The 15,123-nt window shown below is 47.2% G+C and overlaps 1 protein-coding gene across 5 annotated transcripts in view; it reads right to left on the reverse strand.

Moving 5' to 3' along the window:
• Positions 1 to 15,123, reverse strand: part of KMT2A (lysine methyltransferase 2A) — a 152,591-nt gene that overhangs the window by 96,983 nt on the left and 40,485 nt on the right. For 3 of the 5 annotated variants that reach the window (XM_029574142.1, XM_029574141.1, XM_029574139.1), the window contains exon 3: positions 6,968 to 7,042. The exons of the other annotated variants lie outside the window; for them this stretch is intronic. In XM_029574142.1, coding sequence (XP_029430002.1) covers positions 6,968 to 7,042 — 75 coding nt within the window. The remainder of the gene's footprint in view (positions 1 to 6,967; positions 7,043 to 15,123) is intronic. 5 annotated transcript variants of the gene reach the window in all.

Consider the following 15,123-nt stretch of genomic DNA (forward strand, 5'->3'; position numbering starts at 1 on the left):
TTGGCTTTACCGAATGACGGTATATAAAACTCAAATAAATAAGTAGTAGCACTAATTCCAAGGACTCAAAACAGCCATAGCCCTACCTATGATAAGGCTGCAGTGCACCACCAATGTATGACTTATTGACAAAACAACAAATAAGTAATACAAATCTCTACATCAGAGCTTTCTAAACTTTTCATGTTGGTGACACACTTTTTAGACAAACATAATTTCGGGACACAGTAATTCAGTCTACTAGCAAACCAGAGGTTGTATGCAGTGTAACAAAGGAAAAAAGAAACATCACCCATCCTTATAAAACAAATCAAGAAATATAAAATCATCAGCAGTAAAACTGTACTAACAAAAAGAACATATTTCGAAACAGCTGATGAGTGGAATATCCAATAATTAAAAACTCATATAAAACATTTCCAGATACCAACAAAATATTTCAAAATAGCAGACACAAAGACCCAGTAATGAAAAATAATAAGGATACAAACATTTTTTTTGCTCTGCATACCTGGGAACGTTTGATATCCAGGTCTCCTGAGATTGTTCTGAATTAGCAGGAGGAGGGGTGGTTTGCTTGGAACTTTCTCCTCTCAGTCACATACCAGCGCTCTCTCTCACACTGGCTCTCAATGACACACCTATACACACATGCTCTCAGTACTCACATATACACATGTTTTTTCTCTCTCACTTATATAGGCTCTTAATTACACATTTACACACATGCTATCTTTTCACGCTTACACACACACAGGCTTTCAATCACACACATACATGCTGTCTTTTTCTCTCACACACAGACTCTCATTCACATGCTTACAAACATGTCCTCTCTTTCTTTCAGTTACACACAGGCTCTCAATGACATACTCACATGCTCCATCACCTGAACCAGCTCTCAATCACACACAGACACACATGGTCTCTCTCTCTCATTTAAACACAGGCTCTCAATCACATACTCACATGCTCCATCACCTAAACCAGCTCTCAATCACACACAGACACACATGGTCTCTCTCTCTCATTTAAACACAGGCTCTTAATCATACATACACATGATTTCTCTCACACACAAAGGATCTCAATCATACACACATACTCTTTCACACAAACAGGTTTTCAATCACAAACTTACACATACAGGTTCCCAATGGTAAACTTACATTCATGCTCTCTCTCTCTCACAGGCAGGCTCTCAATCACAGACATACTCTCTTTCACATGTACAGGCTCTCAATCATTCACATACATGCAATCTCTCACTCTCTCATACACACACACAGGGCCCCGCGGCCCGGAAGAGGAAGTGGAGAGTATCGGGTGAGTGCGCGGCAAGAAGAGGCCACGCTAGTGCGCTCGGCATCGGCCCGAAGAAAAGAAGACTGCAGCGTGCGCGGCTCGGAGGAAAATGAAGAGCTTCAATCGCGGCCGATGGGACTCCGCCTCCGCGAGGGCTGAAAATGAAGAGGTTAGCGTTGGGAGGAGGCTGCTGCTGCCGCGAGTTCCCGGGGTGGGGGAGAGAGAGAGTGAATGAGCGAGCGAGCTCATTCACTCTCTCTCTCTCTCTCTCCCCCCCCCCCCCACCCCGGGAACTCGCGGCAGCAGCAGCCTCCTCCCAACGCTAACCTCTTCATTTTCAGCCCTCGCGGAGGCGGAGTCCCATCGGCCGAGGTTGAAGCTCTTCATTTTCCTCCGAGCCGCGCTGCAGTCTTCTTTTCTTCGGGCCGATGCCGAGCGCACTAGCGTGGCCTCTTCTTGCCGCGCACTCACCCGATACTCTCCACTTCCTCTTCCGGGCCGCGGGGGGGGGGGGCGGGAAGAAGAGAGCACGCCGGTGCCGCTGACTCCAGCTGTCCTGCCGCGTTCCGCCCGGGCGGAGGAGGACCGGGGAGCAGCTGGGTCAGCGGGGAAAGTGTGGCGATACTTGTCTGCGAGCCAGATGCAGCCCTCAAAAGAGCCATATCTGGCTCGGAGCCATGGGTTCCCGGCCCCTGCACTTGCCGGTGTGTCACGTGCACCGGGCTTGCGCGACACACCGGCACACCTCAGGCGACACAGTAAAGTGTCGCGACACACACTTTGGAAAGCTCTGCTCTACATGCTAGTACAATACCTCCCTTGGTCACACAGAACAGACCTTCACCAAATACAGAATAAAAGATCAAAAATTACAAGTGTGGAGATAAAACTGGAATGGAAAAACCAAAACTCAACTCTGCATGTAGTGCTAAACTGGAGAACTAGAAACAGAAATACATTTCCTCTTACTCTAAGCAAAGTACAAAGATAGAAGAAATGCACATTCCCAAAACATGACTCTCACACTTGCCCTCTATGCCCCCATTATCCCTCACTTCTCCCAATTACTCCCTTTCAACATCCCTGCCCAGTATTCTTGACCCCCCAACCCCATATTTTCTTCCCTGTGCTCCCTCTCTCCCTGCCCAATAATCCTCACCTGTGTCTTTCCCAACCCCCACACTCTTTCTTCCACCTCTCTTTGCCCAGAATACCCAACCTCCTTTCCCCCACCCTTCAAAGGGTGAAGAAAGCATCAGCAGGATCACTTTCAGACTCAGGGAGTGGATAAAGTTGGTATCCTGCCAGGCACAGAAGAGCAGGAGCTGGTGATGTCTCGCTCTGATCTAGGTGAAGAAGGATACAGCCTCCCACTGGGCCAGAAAGGAGAAGGAAGCAAGAACAGCCTCCTGTTGGGTCCAATAGAGGAGAAGGCAGTCTACTGCTGGCCCTGCAACATCTCCCAGGACCCCATGACACACCTATTGAGAATCACTGACCTAAAATATGACCTTCTAAGTCAAATACTTAAACCCATAGGAGGCCAGAGGCTTAAAAGGGGCTTTCAACAACTGAGCGTGCACCATGTTGAGGTCCTATGACAGTAGAAATTGGGGCTCTCTTGGCTGTTGTCTGAATCCAATTCCCCTTCTCCCCTGCTGCTGAAGTAGGGAGCAATGTTTCAGTTGCATTTAAAGCATCAAGGCTTATAGGTTAAGGGTAGTAATCTCCATGCTTTCTGCTAAGGGTAGTAACTGCCACATCAGCAAGTTACTCCCATGCATGCTTTTTCCCTTATGTCTGTGTATCAATATCACAGACCGTAGAAGTCAGGGCCCTCTGATTCCAATTCCTCTTTTCTCCCTGCCGTTTGAGTGGGAAGCTTCTGTTAAGGGTAGTAAATGCTGCACCAGCAAGTTATCCCCCCCTGCACGCTATCCTTCATTTCCGTCCTCTAGCCGACTAAGCTGAAGCAATGTTGCAGCTGCATTAAGCACATCAAGGCTTATTGGTTAAGGATAGTCATCTCCATGCCTTCTGCTAAGGGTAGTAACCACTGCACCAGCAAGTTACTCCCCTGCATGCTTTTCTCATTTCTGTCCTCTAGCCTTTAGATATCCACACTATTTAGCCCATGCCCCTTTGAATTCTTTGTTTTCATCTTCACCACTTCCTCCGGAAGAGCATTCCCTGCATTCACCATCCTTTCTGTGAAGAAATATTTCCTGGCATTGGCTCTGAGTCGTCCCTCCCGAGTTTCATTTTGGGACTCCTAGTTCTATGTTCTTTCCAACGGAAAGGTTCGTACATCATTACAATGTTTCAGGTATCTGAAGGTCTGTATCATATCTCCCCTGCATCTTCTCTCTTCCATGATATACATATTCAGACCCTTCAGCCTCTCCTCTTAGGTCTTCCAATACAGACCCCACACCATTTTGGTCACCCTTCTGGACCGACTTCATTCTGTATTTATCCTTCTTGAGATATGGTCTCCAGAACTGAACACCGTTCTCCAGGTTAGGCCTCAACAAGGACCTGTATAAGAGCATTATCACCTCTTTTCTTACTGGTTGGTTATTCCTCTCTCTATGCAGCCCGGCATTCTTCTGGCTTCAGCTATTGTCTTGTTTCATCTTCAGATCACAAGACACTATTACCCCAAGATCTCTCTCTTGGTCCATGCATATCAGTCTTTCATTTCCCCCCCCCCCCCTCCCCAAATCACATACAGTTCTTTTGGATTACCGCACCCCAGATGCAGGATTCTGCACTTCTTGGCACTGAATCCCAGCTGCCAAATCTTCGACCACTCTTCAAGCTTTCTTAAATCACTTCATTCTCTCTACCTCCTTCAGGCATGTCCATTCTGTTGCAGATCTTAGTATCATCTGCAAACAAATTTTACCTTCTATCCATTCCACAAGGTCATTCAAAAGATATTGAACAAAAAAAGTCCAAACACGGATCCCTGTGGCATTCCACTTAACACTGATCTCTCTTCAGAGTAGGTTCCATTTATTGTTGTATGCTGTCTCCTTATCAGTCACAACCAGTTTGCAATTCATGCCACCACCTTGGCACTCACTTCCAAACTTAGTTTTATACACAAGCCTCCTATGCAGACAGAATTAAAAAGTTTACTGAAATACAAGTAGATCACATCAAGTGCTCTTCCTCGATCCAATTCTCTAGTCACCTGATCAAAAAAAAAAAAATCAGATTTCTCTGACAGGACCTTCCCCTGGTGAATCCATGCTGCCGTGGGTCCAGCAACCCACCAGATTGTAGATAGTTCACTATCCTTTCCTTCAGCAGCATCTCCATTAATTTTCCCACAACCGAGGTGAGGCTAACTGGACTCTTCCTCCACCCCTTACCCTGCCCACCCTCTCTGTATCTTAAATTTGTGTTTACCTTAAGCCTGGGTCAAAGTAGCTTCTTACTTTGACCCAGGCCTGGCGTTTCTGGTGTCGCTAAGCAGCTACAATGAAAAAACAGGCTTCAACTATAGTGCTTCTAAGAGCTAAGCTGGAAGCATACGCTTCCATCATAGTTGCTTAGCACTGGGCCTGGGTCGCAGTAGGTAGCTACCATGATGCAAGCTGAAGATAAATCAATAGGGAATAAATGCTTGTTGCTGGCATTAGTAGCATGGTGACAATTTAATGTTTGGGTACCTGCCAGGTACTGTGACTTGGATTGGCCACTTTTGGAAACAGGATACTGAGCTTGATGGACTCTTGCTTTGACCCAGTATGGCATTTCTTATAAACAAATTTAAGGTACAGGGAGGGGGAGTCCTGGAGATAATCAGATTTGCAAGAGCAGGGACTGGGGGGGGGGGGGGGGGGAGAGGGAGAGATTGGTACTAACCCCGAGCTCATATCTATATATATTTTTTTTAATTTTAAGATGCGTACTTGGGGGAGGAAGCAGCAGGATAGACCCTTTGGGGCATGAGTGGGAGTGGGAAGAGGACTGGTTAGGGTTTGTAGGCCTGCAATTTTTTTTATTTTTTTTTTTTTTAACTTCAGCACAACTGATTATATTCTTTTGAATATAGCCAGTTAAGTCTAACTTTATTTGGTTAACCACAGCCTAAACATTTTATACATAACCACAGATATTCAAAAGAATATCCAGATAACTTTAAATCAGGGATATACAGTGGGACATTCATTAACTATCACAGATCACTTATCCAACTAACTTTAGGCAGACAGTTTATCCATTTCCCCATTTTTGAATATTGGTCTCATATTTTTTATATGGTGAGTTGAAAGGAGATACATCTTAAGTCCTCTCTGTATAAACTCCAGAATAAGTCAAAATATTTTGTTGTTGAGAGTGAGATGCATGAATTTGTCTGCCTGTCAAATGCATAATCAAACACCTGTGTGCAGCACAATAGTCCCAGATTTTTCCCTGAAGCAGCAAGTGAAGATTAAAACGTTTGGAAAAATAAAAGTTTAAATCACTTTAATTTCAAAAATAAGTTAAGAATATTTTCTCTCTTTTGTGCCATTTTTAACAGAATATTTAGGATTTTTTTTTCTGTTCAGCTGTGGCATGTAGTGTGCAGTGTGTCACAATGGGAAAAGAGGTTGAGAACCACTGGGTTAGACAATATTTTGTGTCCACCTTCTTATTCAGAGGGCATACAGAATGCTGTCTTCTACAACCTTTTCTACAATACCCTGGATGAGCTGGTGAATACATACTGCTTAGGGGCATCCAGGGCCTGGAAGAAGCCAAGTAAGGATGTCCTGGGTTCATCCTCCACTTACAAATTAAAATGACAAGCTTGACCCATTGTCTGAACAAAAGCTGGGAAGAGGTCTTCCATACTCCTTGCATGAGGAAGAGAAGAGAGATCAGATGAATAATCCTCTTTAGACCCTAATCTCTGAGGTAAGCTATGACACAATGCAAATGCATTCCTGAAATCCCCGAGCAGCTTGATTCCACTGGGCTTGTCTCGTATGGAGACATGCCATAGGGATGTCATGGACTGTTGAGACCATATGGCTCAATATTTTCAACATTTCCCAAAATGATGCTTGCTGATTTCAAATCACTTCCTTAACTGCAGTCATTAACTCTGAGATCCTGTTGGTGAGAAGGAAGTTTTATTCCCAAGCCAGGTTTAGCAAGCCCCAATGAATTCAATCATGATGAACAACTTAGCTTTGATTCTGGGTAATTTATGATGATTCTGGGTAATTTATGATGAATTCTTAGCAACTCCAGCACCAAGATGGTGTCACACAGATTCTTCTACACCTGCCTGAGATATATTCTTGACCAGCCAATCATTTAAGTAGGAAAAAAAAACCACACACATGTACTCCCAGTCTGTGTAAATACACTACGACACACTTCATGAAAATATGTGGAGCCAAAGCAAGGCTAAAAGGGAAACACGATATGAAAGGTGTTTCCCCGCTATAAATATGAGATACTTTCTGCGACTGGAATGTATCTCTAGGTTAGCATGTGTATCTCCAAGATCCAGAGAGCACAGTCAGTCTCCCTTGTTTAGAAGGGGAATAACAGTGCCCAAAGAAATCACACAACTTTTCTTTCAACAGAAATTTGTTCAAGGATCTAAAGTACAGGACGGGATGGAATCCCCTCACTCCAACTGCAGTATACTCACGTTGCTGGCACTCTGACTGATCCCATGGTGGACGATTTGTAGGGAACTTCGAAAGACGTAGTCTGGTGGACCGGCCTGTCGGAAGTTACAATATTACAATCTTTGGAATTAGGTTGTTACCCAGATATGCTGAAAACAGCAGTGATTAAGCCTCTGTTAAAGAAATTGTCATTAGACCCACTAATCTGTTCTAATTCTAGATTTGTGTCAAATCTGGTCATTTTGGCCAAACTGTTGAAGACAATTGTTACCGTGCAGTTACGGGATTTCTTGGGAAGGGCAGATCTTGCAAAGTCGGTTGTTTACTTGGGAGTTTAGTAGTGAGATGGTACAGGGGTCTTTGATGGATGATATGCTGCTGCTGGAGAGTGGGGTGGGGGGAGGGGGGGGGGAGGGAAGGGAAAAAACAGGTTTTCTGGTCCTCCATCTATCAGCAGCTTTTGATATGTTGAATTATGAATATCTACTGCAGTGTCTAGTAGAGGAAGAAGATGAAAGAAGCACTCTTAAGTGAACTGAATCCTTCCTTCTGAATAGATGGCAGAAAGTGGAGTTCCATCTACTCTCCGGCCTTTGTTGTCAGGTGTTCCACAGGGATCACCATTGTCCCTTATATTGTTTAATGTTGACCTTTGCGTTCAGGAAATATTATTAGGGCCCAGGGAGCAAGGGTATATATAGTATGTTAGAAAGGAAAATTGGTTCTTACCTGCTAATTTTAGTTCCTGTAGTACCACAGATCAGTCCAGACTCCTGGGTTTTGCATCCCCTCCAGCAGATGGAGACAGAGAAGCTTTGACTGACTCTGCCCTATATCCTGAGGTGCCACCTGCAGTCCATCAGTATTAATTGATATCAAAGCAGAATTGCACAAACAAAACTGAACTAGTTAACCACACTTCTGGACCACACCCCACTCGGGCTAGGACTGAAACTATCCAACTCACGAACCCCAAGTGGAAGCAGAACCCACTAGAACATCTGAGACCTTGTCAAAAATTGGAAAACTGTATGTACTTATCTGCAGATTGCCTGAAAAACAGTGAACAAGCGGACTCTGTAACCGCTACACAGAAATGGGCGGGACTCTGGACTGATTCGTGGAACTACAGGAACGAAAATTAGCAGGTAAGAACCAATTTTCATTTCCCTGTACGTACCAGAGTTGTTTTACTTGGGGTGGGACTCAGAGTCCTGCTCTGAGAACTCCTTCCCCAAAGCCAGCCGAGCCTGGACATCCAGTCTGTTATGCTGGGCAAATGTATGTAATGACTTCCAAGTCGCTGCCCTACAGATCTCCTGTGGGGAAACCTGTTGACACTTGGCCTACGACGTTGCTTGCGAACGAGTAGAATGAGCCCTCAAGCTGACCAGAGGCGACTGACTAGCAAGAAGATACGCTGACTCAATAGCCTCTTTCAACCATCGAGCAATCGTGGCTCTAGACACCTTATGCCCTCTTCTGGGACCACTCCAGAGCACAAACAAATGATCTGACATACGGAAACTGTTGGTTATTTCCAGGCAACGCAACATAACGTGGTGCACATCTAACTTCCTGAGCTCCCTAGAAGAGGGATCAGAACGGTCCTAACTGGGACATGCTGGAAGCTCCACAGACTGATTCAAATGAAAAGAGGAGACCACCTTTGGCAGAAAAGAAAGCACAGTCCTTAAGGAAACCCCCGCGTCTGAGATCCTTAGGAAGGGTTCCCTGCAGGATAAGGTCTGAAGCTCCGATAATCTGCACGCAGAAGAGATAGCCACGAGAAACACCACCTTCAACGTAAGATCCTTCAAAGTCGCCCTCTTGAGAGGCTCAAAGTGCGCAGCACTAGGGTTTTGAGCACCAAGTTCAGGTTCCAAGAAGGGCAAGGGTTCCTGAATGGAGGACACAAATGCTTCGCTCCCCCGGAGAAATCGCGCTACCTCCGGATGTGGCCGCTAAGACACGCTGTTTCAACCTACCACGAAAACAACCAAGGGCTACTACCTGCACGCGTAAGGAACTGCAGGACAATCCTTTAGCCAAACCAGCTTGCAAAAAGGACAAAATATTGGAGACCAAAGCCCACATAAGGATCTAACTGGTGCCCCACACACCAAGACTCAAAAACACCCCACACCCCAACATAGGCCAGGGAAGTAGAAGGCTTACGTGAACGCAGAAGAGTAGCTACTACCGCGTCTGAATAACCCTTGTTCTTTAGACGGCGCCTCTCAAAGGCCAATGCGCTAGACAAAAGCACTCTACCTCTTCCAAACAAACGGGATGTTGACACAGGAGGTTTGGCAGATCCCGAAACCGTAAGGGACCGTCCACTATCAGTGATCAAATCCGCAAACCACGGATGGCGTGGCCACTCCGGCACCACTAGAATGATCTCCACCCGGTAAGCCTCTATCCATCTCAGTACTCTGCCAATCAGAGGCCATGGCGGAAACACGTGGAGAAGAATGCCCTTCAACCAGGGAACCATTAGGCACCCACCCCTTCTGCTCCCCGTTCTCACCTCCGACTGAAAAACCGAGGGGCCTTGGAATTCCAAAATGTTGCCATAAGGTCCACCGCCTGTTTGGACCACCTCTCGCATATCCGCTGAAAGGCCTCTTCACATAGTTCCCACTCTCCAGGGTCGAGATGACGACGACTGAGAAAGTAGGCTTGAACATTGTCAACCCCAGGATGCGAGAGGATGCTATACTGATGAGATGTTGCTCTGCCCAGATTATCAGCTGCTGCACTTCGAGCGCCACCGGTTGACTTTTGGTTCCTTCCTGACGATTGATATACACTACAGCGGTCGAGTGGTCGGACAGAATTCGAACCGACTTTCCTTGCAGGAGGCGCTGATGAGCCAGCAACGCCAACTGCACTGCCCTGGTCTCCAGATGATTGATAAGACCACAGGGCCTCTGCACTGGACCACTGGCCTTGGACTGATGTCTCCTGACAAACTGCTCCCCAGCCAGAAAGACCGGCATCTGTGGTGACCACCGTCCAGTTGGGGACTTCCAGAGGTACCCCACGTTGCAAATTGTGCGCCAGTAGCCACCAATCCAGACTGGATCGAGTTGCATCCTTAAGGGGAAGGGGAAGGTGATATTGTTCGGAAACCGGGCTCCAGTGGGAAAGCAATGTGGACTGTAGTGGTCTCATATGAGCAAAGGCCCAAGGTACCAATTCCAGAGTGGATGTCATTGAGCAGACGACCATCAAATAATCCCATACTCTTGGAGTAGGATTGGACAACAAACCTCGAATCTGTCCTTGCAACTTGAGAAGACAGTGTTCAGGAAGAAATACCCTCCCCCCTGACGAGTGTCGAACAGGGCTCCTAGGAACTCCAGTGACTGGGAGGGAGCCAGGTGACTCTTGTCGAAGTTGATCACCCAACCCAACTGTGAACTGTTGAACAGCAAAGAGACTCCGTCCTCGCCAAAATCAGCCAGTTGTCCAGATACGGATGGACTAAAAGACCTTCCTTCCCGAGTTGTGCCGCCACCATGACCATCACTTTGGTAAAGGTCCTGGGAGCCGTGGCCAGTCCAAATGGTAGAGCTCGGAACTGAAAATGTTGTCCTAGGATGCAGAACCTCAGGAACTGCTGGTGATCGGGTGAATGCCGATGTGAAGGTATGCCTCTGTCAAGTCCAGGGACGTGAGGAACTATCCCTTGTGGACCAAGGAACTATCCCTTGTGAACTATCCCTTGTGACCGATCTGAGGGTCTCCATGCGGAACCTGGGGACTCTGAGACAGCAGTTGACTCTTGAGGTCTAGAATGGGCCGAAACGTCCCTTCCTTTTTTGGCACAACGAAAAGTAAATGGAATAATGACCCCTCCGCTGTTCTGATCGAGGGACCGGAATGATGGCCCCGAGATCTCGCAGATGCTGCAGAGTGTCTCGTACTGCTTGATGCTTCTATTCGTAGGAAGACGGGGAGACGAGAAACCGATCTCGCAGTCGAACAAAATCTAAAGCATAACCTTGACGACCCATTGTCTAACATCTACTTGGCCCATTCCCCGTAGAATAGAGACAGTCTGCCTCCTACCACTGGAACCGGGGAATGGACCGGCCCGACTTCAATGGGCGGATTTAACTCCCCCTGCTGCATGGGGGTTCCCAGGTCTTCCAAAATGACATCCACGAAAGGTCTGTGACCAAGACTACTGTCTGCCTGAAGATTGTCTCGCAGGAGGGCCCGTCAGCAGAGAAGAGCAGAATCTCCGATTTGCTAGAAAGCGGGCGCGCGAGGAAAAAGTCACGAGGCCTGGGCTAATCCTCCGGCAGCTTATGTACTTTGTTCTCTCCTAAGGACTCTCTCATATCTTTCAAGTCCTTTCCAAATAGCAGCTTACCCTTGAAGGACAGAGCGCAGAGTTTGCACCTTAGAGGATACATCTGCCGACCAGTTTCTCAACCACAGGAGTCTACAGGCCGAAAGTGCTGACACCATGGATTGAGACGAAGTCTGCAGGAGGTCATATAAAGCAACAGCGCTATAGGCCACTGCTGCTTCTAAGCGTCCCGCCTGCACCACCTCTTCCTCCGAGAGGGAAGGATTGCTTTGCAAAAACTGTACCCAAAGGCCGGCTCGCAGTACAAAGCTGTTGCACATGGCAGCCCGCACTCCTAGGGTGGACACTTCAAAAATCCGCTTGAACTGTACTTCCAATTTGCGGTCCTGAAGATCCTTAAGGGCCGTGACTCCAGTCACCGGAATAGTAGTCTTTTTAGTGACCGCAGACACAGCGGCATTCACCTTCAGGATCTTCAAGATCTCCAAAGCTTCTTCTGGAACGAATACAGTTTGTCCATCGTTTTACTGACCTTCAGGCCCAAATCTGGGGTGTCCCATTCATGGAACAGTAGGTCGGTGACAGAAAGATGGAAGGGAAAAGACATAGTCGGACCCCTGAGGCCCACCATCACAGGATCTATATCCCCCATCCGAGAGTCCTTCTGCTGGGCCTCAATGCCCACTTCCGTTAAAATCGCCAGAAATAAGACCGACTTAGCTCATCCCTCCGAAAAAAGACCACCTTGGGATCATCCCCGTCCGCCATGTGAGGATTAGGGTAGTCTTCCTGATCAGGATCACCCCCGAGATTCGCCCCTGGAGAGGGCTTGTCCCGATGAGCCTGCTCGTCCGGATCGGAGTCCTCAGAGGTACCTTCCTCCTGAGCGTGAGCCGCCCTGGACCTAAGGGGACGCTTGACCCACGGACCAGAGCCCTGTTCCAGGGGTCTTGAATGTTTGGATGGCTAGGGCCCAGGAGGCAGCGCTGAACCACCCCCTGGACATCTCTTATGCGCCTTCCACGATTTATAGGCCTTATGCAGGAAGCTAATAAAATCTGTAGAAAAGGATGATGATGAGGAGGAGTGTCGTCTCCTCGAGGCCGCCCTCCCCGGTGCCTGCCGCTCCTGGCCGCAGCAAGCCCCCCCCCCCCCCCCGGGGGGGCTGCCTGCTGCGGGGACAAGGGAGAGGGATCTGACCCTCCCTGCATCGCCAGCTGTGTCGCCGTGCGAAAAATACTTAAAATGGCTTCCGTTCCCGCGCTGAGTGGGAACGGGTCTGGGGAAGGAGATTGGAGGCGCCGGCTCCTTCACGATGGCGGGCTGGCCGAATCGCCGCCTTCGCAGCATCACTAGACATGCCCTCCCCACATGCACGGCAGGCCACACCACGTGGCATTAGTAAGGAGAAGAAAAAACTGCCTCACCAGCTGCTAAGGACTCCTATTCCCCCCCCCCTCCCCGGAGGTAAAAAAAACACCGCCAGATGAACACTATCTTCGTGGCAACTGCTGGGAAAAAAAATTCAGATTTTTTTTTTTTATACTTAGCTGCTCCACGGGTCCTGCGCTGATTAGGGCGAGTGAGCCGGGCTCCCCGGTATCACCCTAGCCAGGAGTGGATACAGGGTCCTCAACCTCCCCAACTCCAGCGGCCTCTAGAACCAGGGGGGATGGTCCTCTCAGAACCTGACAACCCCCTGGGAGGCAGAGATGACAGCCGCACAAACTATTAGACTTGCTGTCCTCTTTTTAAAGAGCCAGACCTGACCAACCAGACCTAGACTAAACCTAATTGCTTTAAAAAAAAAAAAAAAAAAAAAAAAAAAAGTAGGCAAACTACCACAGACTGCAGGATTTTGCACCTCCACCATCTGCTGGAGACAGAGAAATGCTGATGGACTGCAGGTGGCACCTCAGGATATAGGGCAGAGTCAGTCAAAGCTTTCTCTATCTCCATCTGCTGGAGAGGAGGCAAAACCCAGGAGTCTGGACTAATCCAGGTACGTACAGGGAACTAGGCTTTGGACAAAAATAATATGTGGGTACCTAAAATAGAATATCCACCAATAAACCCCATAAGAATGTAACTCCACTAATATCTTAATTAAAGTGTAAAAATCTTGTTATTACAAGTTTTATTACACAATATCAAAAAAATATATCAAAAGATATAATGACAACATATATATTGATCACATACCCTAATCACTCATTCATCACTCACATCCCCCATTAGCTGTGCTTGGTTAAATTTCTCTCTCTATGTTTTCTGTTTCTTTTGGAGAAATTGTTTTCAGCAGCTTGTATTGCCTGACAATACTCTCAATGTAATAAAGTTTAAAAAAAAAAAAAAAAATATCCTAGACGCCACTCTTATTTCATGCTTAGAAGAATTTCACCCCATACCGTACCCAATCCTTAGGTTTTTGCAGCCCAAATACACAACTCTGCATTTTTTAGCTTTAAATCTTAGCTTCTAGATCATCCCTTGCGTTTTGCTGGATCCTACCTCATTTTCCCATACCTTTCTGGCTGTTACCCTATTGAAGATTTTGGTATCATCTGGATCCAGTCAAAGCCTCAACCCTAGCTACACTGCACTTGTGAGCAATCATGCACAACTTTTTCTACAATCATGCACAGCTTTTAGCCCCTGAGTGGGGGATCTGATCATGCAGGGATAAACCAAACCCTTGTTGATACAATCAGTGGCAGCAGAAGTTGCATTTATCCTGGTCATCTCTTGCTGCCATGGAGCCAGTCTCACAGCTCTTACCAAGAGATTAGCCTCACAGTAGCAGGAGTTGACATTCAGATAAAACAACTCCTGCTGCCACCCACCCCACAACTCGGCAGATCACTGCAGAACCTGTCCCGCAGTGGCCGGAGAGAATGCGAGAGGAGACGCAGAGGCCACCAGCAGAGCCCATCCTGCTGGCGGCCAAAAAAAGGAAGAGGACATGGACCTCACCCCGCTGGCAGCCAAAGAGGAGAAGGATGTGAAGACCACCAGTGGACCCCTTCATGCTGGCAGCTGAAGATGAGGCCCAGGCCGTATGTGTGTGGCTGGGAGAGGGGGTGGATGAGTACCTGTATGTGTGTGTGTGAGTGGGGGGATGACTGCCTATGTATGGGTGTGGATGACTACCTGGGTAGGTGAGATGCTATGAATGTTGACAGAAGCTGTATATATGTGGGGATTAAGAACCTGTGTGGATGGGGTTGAGTTTGTACAAACATGTACATGCAGCTGGCCAAGAATCTGTGGGCAGCCTGCGTGGTTTTTTTTTTGGGGGGGGGTGGGGGGGTGGCTAAGATACCGTGGGCGGCATGCGCAGCGACGAGATCCCATAGGCAGCATGCACTGCTGGGGGAGAGGGGGGGCAAGATTGTGTGTTTGTGTGCTTAGCTGGGTGAGAGCCTATGTATGTCACTGCCACAGTGTGGGTGTGAATGGAGGAAGAGGAGAAGACAGGTGGAGGAAAAAAAGAAGAAAAAGGAGACTGAGAAAGGAAACATGGGAAAAAAAAAAAAAAAAGAGTCTGGGACCAACCTATTAGAAAAATAAGATCAGCCAAAGGAGGTTAAAAAAAAAAGTTATTTTGAATTTTTAGTGATTGGTATATGTTATCTTTGGGAACATGAATTACACTTATTCATATTTTTTTTCTGCAATAGTCCACTGTTCAGTCTGGTTTCAAAGGCCTTCCCTTTTATTTTTGGTTGCATGTTTTTAAGTTGTAGTCACTTATTCTGTATTAGGTAGGGATCTATCTGTATTGTTAACGCATCCTTCTTATAATGTAACTTTATACTCTTTCAAATTGTCTCTTGGTTGGTTATAGTT

This window comes from Rhinatrema bivittatum, chromosome 12 (assembly GCF_901001135.1).
Source record: "Rhinatrema bivittatum chromosome 12, aRhiBiv1.1, whole genome shotgun sequence".
NCBI lineage: Eukaryota > Metazoa > Chordata > Amphibia > Gymnophiona > Rhinatrematidae > Rhinatrema > Rhinatrema bivittatum.